Genomic DNA, 17,790 nt, shown 5'->3' on the forward strand with positions numbered 1-17,790 from the left:
CAGCCCAGCGTTTCTCATGATGTACTCTGCATATAAGTTAAATAAGAAGGGTAACAATGTATAGCCTTGATGTACTCCTTTTCCTATTTGGAACCAGTCTGTTGTTCCATGTCGTTTTACCTGTTGCTTCCTGACCTGCATATAGGTTTCTCAAGACGCATGTCAGGTGGTCTGGTACTCTGATCTCTTTCAGATTTTTCCACATTTTATTGTGATCCACACAGTCAAAGGCTTTGACATAGTCAATAATGCAGGAATAGATATTTTTCTGGAACTCCCTTGCTTTTTCCATGATCCAGCGGATGTTGGCAATTTGATCTCTCATTCCTCTGCCTTTTCTAAAACCAGCTTGAACATTGGAAGTTTGAGGTTCACGTATTGCTGAAGCCTGGCTTGGAGAATTTTGAGCATTACTTTACTAGCGTGTGAGATGAGTGCAATTGTGCACCCTTTCTTTAATTATTCTAGGTCTTTGTTAACTGATTCTTTCATTTCCTCCATTCTCTTTTTATCTTTACTCTCATTATTCTGAATTATTTTTCATATAGTTTGCCTATTTCCTCTTCATTTATTTGGACTTCTTTGTTTCTACTTTGTTCCTTCATTTGTGTAGTATTTCTCTGCCTTTTCATCATTTCTTTTTTAACTTTTTGTGTTTGAGGTCCCCTTTTCTCAGGCTTCTAGGATGAGATATTTCTTCCTTTTTATTTCTGATTTCCTGAAGTTGGTCCAGTTGTTTGTGTAAACTTTGTATAGGGTGAGCCTCTGTTTTGCTCAGTTTCATGTATAGGGTGAGCTTCGTGCTGTGTTGTGTGTGTGTATGTTTCCTCTGATGGACAAGGCTGAGGGAGGTGATAATCCTGTCTGCTGATGATTGGCTTTGTAGTTTTGTTTTGTTTGTTGTTTATATGAGGAGTCCTGCACAGGTGGTTGTGTGATACCAGATATTGCATTCAAGTGGTTTCCTTTATGTGAGTTCTCACTATTTGATACTCCCTAGGGTTAGTTCTCTGGTAGTCTGGGGTCTTGGAGTCAGTTCTCCCACTCAAAACACTCATTGTAAGTTCAAAATGAGAATTATTTCAGATTTCTCAGAAAGCTTGTCTGACATAAGAGGTCCTGAAGTGATGCTCTCATTGTATGTGAAGCCAAGAGGCAGGAATCAGCAGCAATCCTTTTTTTTTTTTTTTTTTTAATCCTTTGAAATGTAGTGAATCAATTGCTAGTTTGGGAGAGGAGAGTCAAGAAAAGTAAAATACAATTAATATTATGTATGGTAACTTTTGAGCTTCTCAAGGGGGTCAGCAGATTAACAATCCACCTACAATATAGGAGACTCATTTCGAGCCCTGGGTCCTGAAGATTTCTTGGAGCAGAGCATGGCAACCCACTCTAGTATTATTTCTTAGAAAGTCTCATGCATGGACAGAGGAGCCATGTGGGATACAACCTATAGGTTGCAAAGAGTCAGACATAACTGAGCGAGCATGTGTTAATTTTTCACTGAATTTTACTTCCCTAAAATCCTTGCAAAATGAGCTGGACTTGAATCCCAACTTTGCTGAGGTTACTTAAGTCTTTTAAACTCAATATCCTAATTTGAATTATGTGAATGCTATGCAATGTTATTGAAAGATTTAAAGACAACATGAGTAAAAAACTTTGCACACATAAGTTAAGTCACAAGCATCTGAACTGAACTGATCAGTCATGTCTAATAACTCAGGTGCAGTGCTCACAAAAATCTTGGGTATGCAGCTCACTCTGAATGAAGGCCAACATAATGCTTAACAGCCATTGTTTTAACTTACTTCTGTATGAGGAGGCAAATGATAGCAGAGTGATGGGTAGGACCTGTTCCCATGGGAATGAGGATGTGAGAGAAGCCTCTGTTTTGCTCAGTTTCGTGGAGAACAACTAACCACTTCACCACCTCTCAAAAAGTATCTATAAAATCCTGGTTTTCTTAAAGAACAGTGGTATCGTGGGTTCATTGCCTGTAAATGATTACTTGTCAGACACAAAAACAATATTTTCTTCCAGTGGAGTTAATGGCATTTCTGTCACTTCTTTTTGGGGATTTAGTATTTTTCATTTAGTTGATTAAAATGTGTAGCTAATTATGCCAGATTAAAAAAACTTCAAACTCTTAAAAATTATTTTGAAATCTTTAAATGACTTATGCCAGATTTTTACTTTCCACTTGGGGAAAACTTGCTTAGATTATATGCTTTTGTCATCTCCTCAGTAAATGTTAAATCGATGTAAAATGAGTGTATTTGTATTTATAAAAATGACTTTTTTCACAGGAAGAAGAATTAAGAAAAAGTGGGGAAGCCAAGTATGCCCACTTGAGTGATGAACTTCATGTATTAATTGAAGTGTTTGCTCCACCGGGAGAGGCTTATTCACGTATGAGTCATGCTTTGGAAGAGATTAAAAAATTTCTGGTTCCTGTAAGTACTTTTCATTTTTTACAAAGATGTTCTCATCAGTTCCTATTAAAAATGTGCCTCGATCTTCACTGACTTTCTAGAAAAGAAACTTATGTTGCAGATTAATTATTTGTAGAGTTAATGTGAAAGTGAAAATAAAAAAGAATACAAAAACACTTAGCACAGGCTCTGGCATGTTGCTACCAAGTGATGATTTGGCTGTAGTTTTTCTTCAGAATGTTACATGCTGTGCTATCCTTCAGAGCCATGAAGAGTAAGACAATTAACACTAAAGCTTGAATACCTAACTGAAGTTGTATACTTTTCTTTTGTTTCTTAATTACTTGTTAGTTGACACGTGTTATTCATAATCTTTAATTAACATAGACAATATTTCCAGGTATAGTGGAAGGGGAAAGAGACTCAACATACAATATGTGTAATGACAATGATAGTATTTGGAATGATTGTGTACTTTTATGCAATAGTATGCCAGGTGCTGCCTTATTATAAAATATAATGTAAAATAATCAATATTAATAAAACAAAACATTTATTGACATCATACAAAAGTCAGAAAAATACAATCATTGCATTGTATGAGAGAAACAGAATGTTCAGTGTTCAGAAACCGTAAGCCAGCATATTTGGGGTTGCATTTTGAATAGAATCCTCTACTGATTTTCTAAGAAATAGAAGATTAAATAATGAAGCTTTCCTAAAGGTCAACAATTTAGCATTCCAGGAAGAGCTTGTTTGAACAGCAAGCTTCGCATCAAGCTTGGACCTGGGAATGAAATAATTAGAGAATGCTGAGGTAAAGTTTTCTGGATTGTCCTGGCAGATGTCTTCAGCAGAGAGAAAAAAGAGTAGCTGAGATTTATCTGTGCAATGAAGAAACACTATAGATTTCTAAACTAAGTAATAAACTCAGAGGAAGTGTGGGTAAGATTCATTGATTGGCAGTCATTTTCAAAATAAGGAGAAACAAAACAGAATTTAACAACAAAAAAGTATAAAAATATTACCACACAAACTATTTGTATGCCCAGTTTTAAAATTTCTGTCAAGAAGAGTTTATAAAATAATCCCATACCACACTGATTATTCCATAACTTTATATACACCCGGAATTTGTGCCCAATTTACTAGCTGGTACTTATCTGAACATCTTCCTAAATAGATCCTATATTTCTTAACAATGAGGATGCTATGTCCTCTCTTCCTTCTGTTTTTAAACTAAATACCTGGTTCAGTTCAGTTCAGTCGCTCTGTCGTGTCCGAGTTTTTGTGACCCCATGAATTGCAGCACGCCAGGCCTCCCTGTCCATCAGCAACTCACGGAGTTCACTCAAACTCACGTCCATCGAGTCGGTGATGGCATAACATCCTCTGTCGTCCCCTTCTCCTCCTGTCCCCAATCCCTCCCAGCATCAGAGTCTTTACCAAAGAGTCAACTCGCGCATGAGGTGGCCAAAGTACTGGAGTTTCAGCTATAGCATCATTCCCTCCAAAGACACCCAGGACCAATCTTCTTTAGAATGGACTAGTTGGATCTCCTTGCAGTCCAAGGGATTCTCAAGAGTCTTCTCCAACACCACAGTTCAAAAGCACCAATTCTTTGGCACTCAGCTTTCTTCACAGTCCAACTCTCACATCCATACATGACCACTGGGAAAACAATAGACTTGACTAGATAGACCTTTGCTGGCAAAGTAATGTCTCTGTACTTGAAAATTCTATCTAGGTTGGTTATAACTTTTCTTCCAAGGAGTAAGTGGCTTTTAATTTCATGGCTGCAATCACCATCTGCAGTGATTTTGGCGTGCCAAAAAAATAAAGGCTGACACTGTTTCCACTGTTTCCCCATCTATTTCCCATGAAATAATGGGACCAGATACCATGATCTCTGTTTTCTGAATGTTGAGATTTAAGCCAACTTTTTCACTCTCCTCTTTCACTTTCATCAAGAGGCTTTATAGTTCCTCTTCACTTTCTGCTATAAGGGTGGTGTCATCTGCATATCTGAGGTTATTAATATTACCCCTGAAAATCTTGATTCCAGCTGGTGCTTCTTCCAGCTCAGTGTTTCTCATGATATAATTTGCATATAAGTTAAATAATCAGGGTGACAATATACAGCCTTGACATACTCCTTTTCCTATTTGAGACCAGTCTGTTGTTCCATGTCCAGTTCTAATTGTTGCTTCCTGACCTGCATATAGTTTTCTCAAGAGGCAGGTTAGGTGGTCTGGTATTCCCAACTCTTTCAGAATTTTCCAGTTTATTGTGATCCACACAATCAAAGACTTTGGCATAGTCAATAATGCAGAAATAGATGTTTTTCTGGAACTCTCTTGCTTTTTCCATGATCCAGCAGATGTTGGCAATTTGATCTCTGTTTCCTCTGCCTTTTCTAAAACCAGGTTGAACATCTGGAAGTTCACAGTTCACGTATTGCTGAAGCCTGGCTTGGAGTATTTTGAGCATCAATTTACTAGCATGTGAGATGAGTGCAACTGTGTGGTGGTTTGAGCATTCTTTGGCATTGCCAACTGGAATTCCATCAACTTCACTAGCTTTGTTCATAGTGAGGCTTTCCAAGGCCCACTTGACTTAACATTCCAGAATATCTGGCTCTAGGTGAGTGATCATACCATTGTGATTATTTTGGTCATGAATATCTTTTTTGTACAGTTCTTCTGTGCATTCTTGCCACCTCTTCTTAATATCTTCTCATTCTGTTAGGTTCAGACCATTTCTGTCCTTTATGGAGCCCATCTTTGTATGAAATGTTCCCTTGGTATCTCTAATGTTCTTGAAGAGATCTCTAGCCTTTCCCATTCTGTTCTTTTCCTCTATTTCTTTGCATTGATCACTGAAGAAGGCTTTCTTATCTCTCCTTGCTATTCTTTGGAACTCTGCATTCAGATGCTTATATCTTTCCTTTTCTCCTTGGCTTTTTGCTTCTCTTCTTTTCACTGCTATTTGTAAGGCCTCCCCAGACAGCCATTTTGCTTTTTTGCATTTTTTTTTTCCATGGGGATGGTCTTGGTCCCTGTCTCCTGTACAATGTCATGAAACCTGCATCCACAATTCATCAGGAACTCTATCAGATCTAGTCCCTTAAATCTATTTCTCACTTCCCCTATATAATCGTAAGGGATTTGATTTAGGTCATACCTGAATGGCCTAGTGGTGTTCCCAACTTTCTTCTATTTAAGTCTGAATTTGGCAATAAAGATCTCATGATCTGAGCCACAGTCAGCTCCAGGTCTTGTTTTTGCTGACTGTATAGAGCTTCTCCATATTTTGCTGCAAAGAATATAATCACTCTGATTTCAGTGTTGACCATCTGGTGATGTCCACGTATAGAGTCTTCTCTTGTGTTGTTGCAAGAAGGTGTTTGCTATGACCAGTGTGTTCTCTTGGGAAAACTCTATTAGACTTTGTCCTGCTTCATTCCATATTCCAAGGCCAAATTTGCCTGTTACTCCAGGTGTTTCTTGACTTCCTACTTTTGCATTCCAGTCCCCTATAATGAAAAGGACATCTTTTTTAGGGTGTTAGTTCTAAAAGGTATTGTAGGTCTTCATAGAACCGTTCAACTTCAGCTTCTTCAGCATTACTGGTCGGGGAATAGACTTGGATTACTGTGATATTGAATGGTTGACCTTAGAAAGGAACAGAGATCATTCTGTCGTTTTTGAGATTGCATCCAAGTACTGCATTTCAGACTCTTTTGTTGACCATGATGGCTATTTTATTTATTCTAAGGGATTCCTGCCCGCAGTAGTAGACATAATGGTCATCTTAGTTAAATTCATCCATCAGTGTTGTTTTATTTTGTTGATTCTTAGAATGTCAGCGTTCACTCTTGCCATCTCTTATTTGACCACTTCCAATTTGCCTTGATTCATGCACCTGACATTCCAGGTTCCTATGCAATTTTGCTCTTTACAACATTGGACCTTGCTTCTATCACCAGTCACATCCACAACTGGGTATTGCTTTTGCTTTGGCTCCTTCCTTTCATTCTTTCTGGAGTTATTTCTCCACTGATCTCCAGTAGCGTATTGGGCATTTACTGACCTGGGGAGTTCCCCTTTCCATATCCTATCATTTCACCTTTTCATACTGTTCATGGGGTTCTCAAGGCAAGAATACTGAAGTGGTTTGCCATTCCCTTCTCCAGTGGACCACATTCTGTCAGACCTCTCCACCATGAGCCACCCGTCTTGGGTGGAACACATGGCATTGTTTAGTTTCACTGAGTACGACCAGGTTGTGGTCCTAGTGTGATTAGATTTACTACAGTTTTCTGTGATTATGGTTTCAGTGTGTCTGCCCTTTGATGCCCTCTTGCAATACCTACTGTCTTTCTTGCATTTCTCTTACCTTGGTCGTGGGGTATCACTTCACGAATGCTCCAGCAAAGCACTGCCACTGCTCCTTACCTTGGTCTAGGGGTATCTCCTCACCTCTGCCCCTCCTGACCTTGAACGTGGAGTAGCTTCTCTAGGCTCTCCTATGCCTGGGAAGCCACCGCTCCTTGGACATGGGGTTGCTCCTCTCGGCCGCCGCCTCTGGCCTCTCACGTAGGGTAGCTCCTCTTGGCTGCGATTGTGCACTGTTGCAGCCATCGGCACTTGTGCACAGTTGCAAATGCCTTGTGCTGTTGGGTAAATAGGTTTACTATATTTAGCTCAGACTAGCCCAACCTCTGGTGATCTAACTGGTATCAAAAAAGGCTATAACTGCCTGCATTACTAATTCATTTTGCGACTGTAGACAAGTCAGTTAAATTTCCACAACTTTAGCTTCAGTTCAGTTCAATTGTTCAGTTGTGTCTGATTCTTGTGACCCCATGGAGTACAGCATGTCAGACTTCCCTGTCCTTCACCAATTCCTGGAGCTTGATCAAAATCATGTCCATCGAGTCAGTGATGCCATCCAACCATCTCATCTTCTGTTGTCCCCTTTTCCTGCCTTAAATCTTTTCCAGCATCAGGGTCTTTTCCAAAGAGTCAGTTGTTCTCATCAGGTGGCCAAAGTATTGGAGTTTCATCGGCATCAATCCTTCCAATGAATATTCAGGACAGATTTCCTTTTGGACTGACTTTAGCTTATTCATCTTTAAAAAGAAGATAGTGATAGTAGGTATTATGAATACTCAAAATAGCAGATATTGTTTTTGTGAATAATAATAATAACACGCATTGTGAATATTAAATAGGGTAATGCATACAAAAGAACACAGAATGTTATAAAGGATGATATATGTTTTATTATATATTTATGTAAGTAAATTGGCATTTTAAATATAATATATTATTGTAGTAAAATCTTGGAATGACATTTTGAAGTGAAATATGTAAGATGAAATACTGTTTCATTACTACAAGATTTTAGACCTAGGCTGTAGGCTAGGTTGACCCTATTTTATTATAAATACCAGTGATACAGTTCGCTTACTTCTTGGACTTCTTAATACTTGTAATCACTTCATTTATTTCTTCTCCACTGAATTATCCTCTGTGAGGGCAGGGCTGGCCAAGGCTTTAATACTCCTCACATTTAAAGTCATACCTGGCACACTAACTGTTTGATAGTCTGATGGAGGGAGTCACTGGAGATGATGCAGGGGGTTAAACAGCTATCTGGGTGAGATTTGGGGAACAGTCAGCATGTTCTCCCTAAACAGATCTACATGTGGTTGAAAACCTTCGTTTGGTCAGTGTGTTCTGCTCCTGCTTCCTCTCAGTTTTATCTCTGCCCATCCAATTGTTCCTAACTGTGCATCCAACACTCCAGGCTTCCTCTTTACTAAGGGCCTTTGATGATTCTTCTCCAAAATATTGACCACTAGTCCCAGCTCACAGGGTAGCATTGCAGGAAATTCTTCCCTCACCATACAGTCTAAAGCAGCCATCCTGTATTTGTACAGCCCTGTTCTATTGTGTCTGCAACATGGTCTGACACTCAGTTTCTGCAGTTCACTGTCTTGTCACTCCGTGGCCCTCTTCACTTATATATTTTCCACATAACTTTGTGCCGGGTACATAAGGAAGCACTTAACAATTTTTTTTTTTATGGATGAATAAAGCTTTAAGAATATTCTGATATCTCTCAATGTTGAATTAGCAAATTTTACAATCAATGAAGCAATACTATTTGGTAAATATTGCCCATTTTGCTTTGCTGGTCTCAGCACCAGGCAGAGGATAGCATCTGTCCTCTTCACTCATCATTAGAACTGCAAGGGATGAAAATTAACTGCCAGTTCTTTTTCATTTATCTGGAATCACTTAGTGACTCAGGTTTCTTTTGGCATTTATATGAAGGTCTATAGAAATGCTAACATATCAAGAGACTAATATTTACAAACATCACAGGTGAAGCAGCAAGCTGAAACAACAGAGAAGGCTACTGTCAGATGACATCCTCTGACATCAGATTCCTCTGTACATGTTACATCACACTCCTCTAACATGCAGAATCTTCCCATGGTTAAAACCTTCACCTCTATCTGTGTCACTCAACATCTATACAGCTTGTCCTGCAATGGGCTATAATCATCTAAGATTGCCAACTGTAGAACATATAACTCAATATTATTGCTATGTGGAAAATTTTCAGCTGGATACTTTCCATTCAGTCTTATCAAAACAAATAGAGTGGCAGGTCAATAAAGCATCGATAAATTGAACTCTGCTGATTTTAAATCTCTAATGCGTTGAGAAGGTACTGTATTAAAGACTTCCATATATTAGCTAATTTGTCTTGCAAACAAGGTTACAAGTTTCAAATAAATTATTTGACAAATAATGACAAAAGGGATATAAAACCCTAAACTAATACATATTTCAATATGTGAATGCCCTTCTCCTCACTTTATAAGATATGAAAGGAAACATGTATTGTCACTATTACATTTTGTAACACTCCTTGTAACAAAACATTGACTTGTTTGATGTCATTGCAATCCAAGGAACTCTCAAGAGACTTCTCCAGCACCACAGTTTGAAAGCATCAATTCTTCTGCACTCAGCCTTTGCCAGGGTCCAGCCCCAGCAGGATCCAGAGATATCTGAAGCATGAACGGCATTGGCAAGAGAGATATAGAGAGAGATAAAGAAAGAATGTTACAGTTAAGAAAATAGAGGAGCAAAAGAGGTTGATATTCCTTGGTTTACACAGAAAGCCAATAAAGCCCCTGCATGGGACTTGCTCTGTTCATGGAGGCCACAGGTTCCCTCTCGATGGGGCAAAGGTGCAGAGCACCTTCTCGAGAGGGTCTTAGAAGCCTGGGCAGGAAAGTGAACTCAGAGGGCCCCTGCACTCCAGGGAGTCAACCTGAAAAGGAAAGAAATAAAGAATGACATGGGGATACCAAGCTTTGGTGAGCAAGGCCTGTCACTTTATTTTCAGAGGGAGCTTTTATAGCATGAGTTGTACATTGAGCAAAATGAAAAATGCAGAGTCAGTTCAACATTCCATCAGTATTAACTTTTATCGATACCAGGTTTCATCCTGCATACCATTTCATAAACAAGGGTCTTATTTTTTTTACAATATCTTCTGGCCCAGAGGCCTGTTGACATTTTATGACCCCTTTTTGATAAAGGTTGGTCAGCTAAAACACTTACTTTCCCTTGAAATGTTTTTTTTTTTCCCTTAAATTCCTTAGCCTGTGTCACCCTTAAAGTACAGAGTTACATTTTTATGGAGCAAAGATTCAGTGGGTTACAGCAAATAAAGAACTTATTAACTCAAAGTCTAATGTTGCTAATGTTACGGCTACTACTTGCTTTTTCTGTATCTTAACTATATGCACTGCCAGGAACACAATGGATAAGGGGTGTGGGAATTTGGCAGCAAGCATTGGTTTAACAATGTTGCAAGAGTCTGGATAAACCTGCCAAGTAAGTTAGAATGCTAACAGGGGGTTTGAATTGAAATACTCCTTTCATGCCCAGGAGATTTATCAACTAGAGCCCTAAGTTAATTTTTTTCCAGAAAAAGGTGGTCGGGGATAGCCCCCTGTTAATGTCAGAGAGTTGGTGAAAGGCATAAAATAGTAAGACAGACAGATTCCGGTTTTGGGGTAGATGCTCAAGCAAGTCCAGGGGGTTCCTCGAGTCCTGATCTGCCTTGTTCGTCAGGTCTCTCCACATGACCTTGTCATGGGTGGGATCGGCCCAGGGAGTCCCTCGAGCACTGAAGCCTTGCTTGTCAGGTCTCCTTCACATGACCTTCTCATGGGTGGGATCTCCCGTGCTGGCTACTGGCATGGCCCAACTCTCAATCTGTACGTGACTACTGAAAACATCACAGCTTTGACTATATGGGCCTTTGTTGGCAAAGTGATGTCTCTGCTTTTTAATTTGCTGTCTAGGTTTGTCATAACTTTACTTCCAAGGAGCAAGTGTCTTGTAATTTCATGGTTGCAGTCACTGTCCACAGTGATTTTGAAGCCCAATAAAAGAAAATCTCTTATTGTTTTTAACCTCTTCCCTTCTATTTGTCATGAAGTGATGAGACAAGATGAAATGATCTTTATTTTTTGAATGTTGAGTTTTAAGCCAGCTTTTTCACTCTCCTTTTTCACCTTCCTCAAGAGGCTCTTTAGTTCTTCACTTTCTGCCATTAAGGTGGTGTCATCTGCATAACTGAGATTATTGATATTTCTCCTAGAAATCTTGATTCCAGCTTGTGCTTCATCCTGCCTGGCATTTTGCATGATGTACTCTGCATATAAGTTAAATAATCAGGGTGACAACATATAGCCTTGAGGTACTCCTTTCCCAATTTCAAGCCAGTCAGTTGTTCTGTGTCCAGTTCTAAATGTTGTGTCTTGACCCACAAACAAGATTATCAGGAGACAGGTAAGAAGGTCTAGTATTCCTGTGTTTTTAATAATTTTCCAGTTTATTGTGATCCACAAAGTCAATGACTTTAGCATAATCAATGGAGAAAAATTAGATGATTTTCTTCAAAATTCTCCTGCTTGTCCTATGATCCAATGGATGTTAGCAATTTAATCTCAATTCCTCTGCCTTTTCTAAACACAGCTGTTACTCCTGGAAATTCTTCATCGATGTACTACTGAAGCCTACCTTGAAGGATTGTGTACATTATTTTCCTAACATGTGAAATGAGCACAATTGTATGGTGGTTAGCATTTCCTTTCTTTGGGACTGGAAAGAAAATTAACCTATTCCCATGCTGTGGACACTGCTGAGTGTTCTAAATTTGCTATCATACTGAGTGCAGTATTTTAACAGCACCATCTTTTAGGATTTTAAGTAGCTCAGCTGGAATTCTATCACCTCCACTAGCTTTTTTGCAGTAATGTTTCCTAAGGCCTACTTGACTTCACACTCCAGGATTTCTGGCTCTCTGTGAGTGACCACATAACTGTGGTTATCTAGGTCATCAAGATATTTTTTGTATAGTTCTTCCTTGTATTCTTGCCATCTCTTCATAATCTATTTTGCTTCTGTTAGGTCCTTACAGTTTCTGGCATTTATCATGCCCATCCTTGCCTGAAATGTTCCCTTGATACATCCAATTTTCTTGAAGAGATATCTAGTTTTTCCATTGTTTTGTTTTCCTCTATTCGCATTGTTTATTTCAGAAGACCTTCTTATCTCTTCTTGCTATTCTATGGAAACCTGCATTCACTTGAGCATTTCTTTACTTTTCTCCCAGGCTTTCCCTTCTGTTTCTTCCTTAGTTAAATATAAACTTGCCTGAAACAACCACTTTGCCTTCTTGCATTTCTTTTTCTTTCTGATGGTTTTGGTTACTGCCTCCTGTACAATGTTATGAACTTCTGTCCATAGTTCTTTAGGCACTCTGTCTACCAGATCTAATCCCTTAAATTTATTTGTTACCTCCAATGTATAATCATGAAATTTGATTTAAGTCATATTGAATGGACTATTGCTGTTCCCTACTTACTTCAATTTAAGCCTGAGTTTTGCAGTGAGGGGGCTTTCCTTGCGGCTGACCTGGTAAAGAATCCGCCTGCAATGTGAGAGACATAGGTTTGATTCCAGGGTTGGGAAGTTCCCCTGGAGAAGAGAAAGTCTACCCACTCCAGTATTCTGGCCTGGAGAATTCACAAAGTGTCAGGCAAGACTGAGTGACTTTCACTTTCACTTTTGCAATGAGGAGCTCATGATCTGAGCCAGTCAAATTCAGGTCTTTTTTTTTTTTTTTTTCCCCCCGAGTGTATAGATTCTCCGTCTTTGGCTGCAAAGAATGTATTCAATCTGCTTTTGCTATTGACCTTTTGATGATTTCCAAGGATAGAGTCATCTCTTGTGTTGTTAGGAAAGATTGTTTGCTAGGACCAAAGTATTCTCTTGACAAAGTCCAGTTACTTTGCCATACTTCATTTGATACTCCAAAAACAAGTTCAGCTCAGTTCAGTTCAGTCACTCAGTCGTGTCTGACTGATTGTGACCCCATGAATCACAGCAGGGCAGGCCTTCTTGTCCATCACCAACTCCCGGAGTTCACTCAGATTCACGTCCATTGAGTCAGTGATGCCTTTCAGCCATCTCATCCTCAGTCGTCCCCTTCTCCTCCTGCCCCCAATCTCTCTCAGCATCAAAGTCTTTTCCAATGAGTCAACACTTTGCATGAGGTGGCCAAAATACTGGAGTTGCAACTTTAGCATCAGTCCTTCCAAAAATATCCCAGGGCTGATCTCTTTCAGAATGGACTGGTTGAATCTTCTTGCAGTCTAAGGGACTCTCATGAGTCTTCTCCAATACCGTAGTTCAAAAGTATCAATTCTTCGGCAATCAGCTTTCTTCACAGTCCAACTCTTACATCCATACATGACCTCTGGGAAAACCATAGCCTTGACTGGATGGACCTTTGTTGGCAAAGTAATGTCTCTGATTTTGAATATGCTATCTAGGTTGGTCATAACTTTTCTTCCAAAGAGTCAGTGGCTTTTAACTTCATGGCTGTAATCACCATCTGCAGTGATTTTGAAGCCCCTCGAAATAAAGGCTGACACCGTTTCCACGGTTTCCCCATCCATTTCCCATGAAGTGATGGGACCAGATGCCATGGTCTTCATTTTCTGAATGTTGAGGTTTAAGCCAGCTTTTTCACTCTCCACTTTCACTTTCATCAAGAGGCTTTATAGTTCCTCTTCAATTTCTGTCATAAGGGTAATGTCATCTGCATATCTGAGGTTATTGATATTTCTCCCGGCAATCTTGATTCCAGCTTATGCTTCTTCCAGCTCAGCATTTATCTTGATGTACTCTGCATATAAGTTAAATAAGCAGTGTGACAATATATAGCCATGGTGTACTACTTTTCCTATTTGGAACCAGTCTATTGTTCCATGTCCAGTTCTAACTGTTGCTTCCTGACCTGCATAGAGGTTTCTCACGAGGAAAGTCAGGTGGTCTGATATTCCCATCTCTCTCAGAATTTTCCACATTTATTGTGATCCACAGAGTCAAAGGCTTAAGGCATAGTCAATAAAGCAGAAATAGATGTTTTTCTGGAACTGTCTTGCTTTTTCCATGATCCAGCAGATGTTGGCAATTCGATCTCTAGTCCCTAGGCCTTTTCTAAAACCAGCTTGAACATGTGAAAGTTCACGGTTCACCTATTGCTGAAGCCTGGCTTGGAGAATTTTGAGCATTACTTTACTAGCATGTGAGATGAGTGCAATTGTGCGGTAGTTTGAATATTCTTTGGCATTGCCTTTCTTTGGGATTGGAATGAAAACTGACCTTTTCCAGTCCTGTGGCCACTGCTGAGTTTTCCAAATTTGTTGGCATACTGAATGCAGCACTTTCACAGCATCATCTTTCAGGATTTGAAATAGCTCAACTGGAATTCCATCACCTACACTAGCTTTGTTCATAGTGAGGCTTTCTAAGGCCCACTTGACTTCACATTCCAGGATGTCTGGCTCTAGATGAGTGATCACTCCATCGTGATTATCTTCATCTTGAAGATCTTTTCTGTACAGTTCTTCTGTGTATTCTTGCCACCTCTTCTTAATATCTTCTCATTCTGTTAGGTCCATACGATTTTTGTCTTTAATCAAGTCCATCTTTGCATGAAATGTTCCTTTGGTATCTCTAATTTTCCTGAAAAGATCTCTAGTTTTTTTCCATTCTGTTGTTTGCCTCTATTTCTTTTTATTGATCACTGAGGAAGGCTTTCTTATCTCTCTTTGCTATTCTTGGAACTCTGCACTCAGATGTTTTTTTTTTTTTTTCTTTTTTGTCTTTGCTTTTCAGTTCTCTTCTTTTCACAGCTATTTGTAAGGCCTCCTCAGACAGCCATTTTGCTTTTTTTGCATTTCTTTTCCATGGGGATGGTCTTCATCCTTGTCTCCTGTAAAATGTCATGAACCTCCGTCCATAATTCATTAGGCACTCTATCTATCAGAGCTAGTCCCTTAAATATATTTCTCACTTCCACTGTATAATCATAGGGATTTGATTTAGGTCATACCTGAATGGCCACCCTGCTTATTTAACTTATATGTAGAGTACATCATGAGAAACGCTGGACTGGAAAAAACACAAGCTGGAATTAAGATTGCCAGGAGAAATATCAATAACCTCAGATATGTAGATGACACCACCCTTGTGGCAGAAAGTGAAGAGGAACTATAAAGCCTCTTGATGAAAGTGAAAGTGGAAAGTGAAAAAAGTTTGCTTAAAGATCAAGATTCAGAAAACGAAGGTCATGGAATCCAGCCTATCACTTCATGGGAAATAGATGAGGAAACAGAGGAAACAGTTTCAGACTTTATTTTTTTGGGCTCCAAAATCACTTCAGATGGTTACTGCAGGCATGAAAGTAAAAGACACTTACTCCTTGGAAGAAAAGTTATGACCAACCTAGATAGCATATTCAAAAGCAGAGACACTACTTTGCCGACTAAGGTCCATCTAGTAAGGTTATGGTTTTTCCTGTCATCATGTATGGATAAGAGAGTTGGACTGTGAAGAAGGCTGAGTGCCAAAGAATTGATGTGTTTGAATTGTGGTGTTGGAGAAGACTCTTGAGAGTCCCTTGGACTGCAAGGATATCCAACCAGTACATTCTGAAGGAAATCAGCCCTGGGATTTCTTTGGAAGGAATGATGCTAAAGCTGAAACTCCAGTACTTTGGCCAGCTTAAGCAAAGGGTTGACTCATTGGAAAAGACTCTGATGCTGGGAGGGCTTGGGGTCAGGAGAAGAAGGGGACAACATAGGATGAGACGGCTGGATGGCATCATTGATTCAATGGATGTAAGTCTATTGAACTCCGGGAGTTGGTGTTGGACAGGGAGGCCTGGTGTACTACGATTCATGGGGTCGCAAAGAGTTGGACACGCCTGAGTGACTGAACTATACTGAAATGACTGACTGAGTGGCCTTGTGGATTTCCCTACTTTCTGCAATTTAAGTCTGAATTTGGCAATAATGAGTTCATGATCTGAGCCACAGTCAGCTCCTGGTCTATTTTGTTGTTGTTGTTGTTGTTGTTGATTGTATAGAGCTTCTCCATCTTTGGCCTCAAAGAATATAATCAATCTCATTTTGGTGTTGGCCATCTGATGACGTCTGTGTAGAGTCTTCTCTTGTGTTGTTGGAAGAAGGTGTTTGCTATGACCAGTGCATTTTCTTGGCTAAACTCTATTAGTTTTTCCCCTGCTTCATTCCGCATTCCAAGGCCAAATTTGCCTGTTACTTCATGTGTTTCTTGACTTCCTACTTTTGCATTCCAGTCCCCTATAATGAAAAGGACATCATTTTTGGGTGTTAGTTTTAAAAGGTCTCGTAAGTCTTCATAGAACCATTCAACTTCAGCTTCTTTAGTGTTACTGGTTGGGGCATAGATATGGATTACAGTGGTATTGAATGGTTTGCCTTGGAAATGAACAGAGATCATTCTGTCGTTTTTGAGATTGCATCCAACTACTGCATTTCAGACTCTTTCGTTGACCATGATGGCTATTCCTTTTCTTCTAAGGGATTCCTGCCCACAGTAGTAGATATAATGGTCATTTGAGTTAAATTCACCCATCCCGTTTTGTTTTAGTTCACTGATTCCTAGAATGTTGACATTCACTCTTGCCATCTCCTGTATGACCACTTTCAATTCGCCTTGATTCATGAACTTTACATTCTAGGTTTAAGCAATTTTGCTCTTTACAACATTGGACCTTACTTCTATCACCAGTCACATCCATAACTGGGTATTATTTTTGCTTTGGCTCCTTCCCTTCATTCTTTCTGGAGTTATTTCTCCACTGATCTCCAGTAGCATATTGGGCACCTACTGACCTGGGGAGTTCCTCTTTCAGTATCCTATCATTTTGCCTTTTCATACTGTTCCTGGGGTTCTCAAGGCAAGAATACTGAAGTGGTTTGCCATTCCCTTCTCCAGTGGACCACATTCGGTCAGACCTCTCCTCCACGACCCGCCCATCTTGGGTGCCCCCCAGGGCATGGCTTAGTTTCATTGAGTTAGACAAGGCTGCTGTCCTAGTGTGATTAGATTGACTAGTTTTCTGTGAGTATGGTTTCAGTGTGTCTGCCCTCTGATGCCCTTTTGCAACACCTGCCATCTTACTTGGTTTTCTCTTACTTTGGATGTGGGATATCTCTTCACGGCTGCCCCAACAAAGCACAGCCACTGCTCCTTACCTTGCGTGAAGAGTATAATAAACTTGCTTGTTAATCCAGCTATCTCTTCCTACTTTTGCATTATAATTACCTGTGTGTAAAAGGATATCTTTTTCTCTCTCTTTATTTATTTATTTATTTATTTATTTTTGGTATTAGATTTAGGTCTTTTAAGTCTTTGTAGAACCAGTCAACTTTAGCATTAATTATTGGGGCATAGACTTGTATTACTGTGATTTTGAATGGTTTGCCTTGGGAATGAAGGGCATCCTGTCATTTTTGAGATTGCACCCCATTCCTGCATTTTCGACTCTTTTGTTGACCACTAAGCATAGGCAGCTGTGACCCGGCACACTAAGCACGGGCAGCTGTGACCCAGAGCACTAAGCATGGCTGAAAGGAGTTACCCCACGTCCGAGGTCAGGGGCAGTGGCCGAGAGTGCCATGCTGCGACGGCGCAGGAACAGAAGAGAGGAGCTACCCAAGTCCAACATCAGGGGTGGCCGGGAGGAGACACCCTGCGTCCGAGGTCAGGGGCAGCAGCCGAGAGGAGCTACCCCATGTCCGAGGTCAGGGGTGGCCAGAAGAAGCCACCTCGTGCCCGAGGCCAGGGGTGGTGGCCCTGAGGAGCGACACTGGGCCCAAGGCCATGGGCTGCAGCCAGGAGGAGCAACCCGAGGAGCA

General features: G+C 40.1%; 1 protein-coding gene across 2 annotated transcripts in view; it reads left to right on the top strand.

Moving 5' to 3' along the window:
- Window positions 1-17,790, top strand: part of KHDRBS2 (KH RNA binding domain containing, signal transduction associated 2) — an 831,701-nt gene that overhangs the window by 383,118 nt on the left and 430,793 nt on the right. For both annotated transcript variants that reach the window (XM_040249230.1, XM_040249231.1), the window contains exon 4: window positions 2,310-2,456. In XM_040249230.1, coding sequence (XP_040105164.1) covers window positions 2,310-2,456 — 147 coding nt within the window. The remainder of the gene's footprint in view (window positions 1-2,309; window positions 2,457-17,790) is intronic.

The sequence above is a fragment of the Oryx dammah genome, unplaced genomic scaffold (genome assembly GCF_014754425.2).
Source record: "Oryx dammah isolate SB20612 unplaced genomic scaffold, SCBI_Odam_1.1 HiC_scaffold_11, whole genome shotgun sequence".
Lineage (NCBI taxonomy): Eukaryota > Metazoa > Chordata > Mammalia > Artiodactyla > Bovidae > Oryx > Oryx dammah.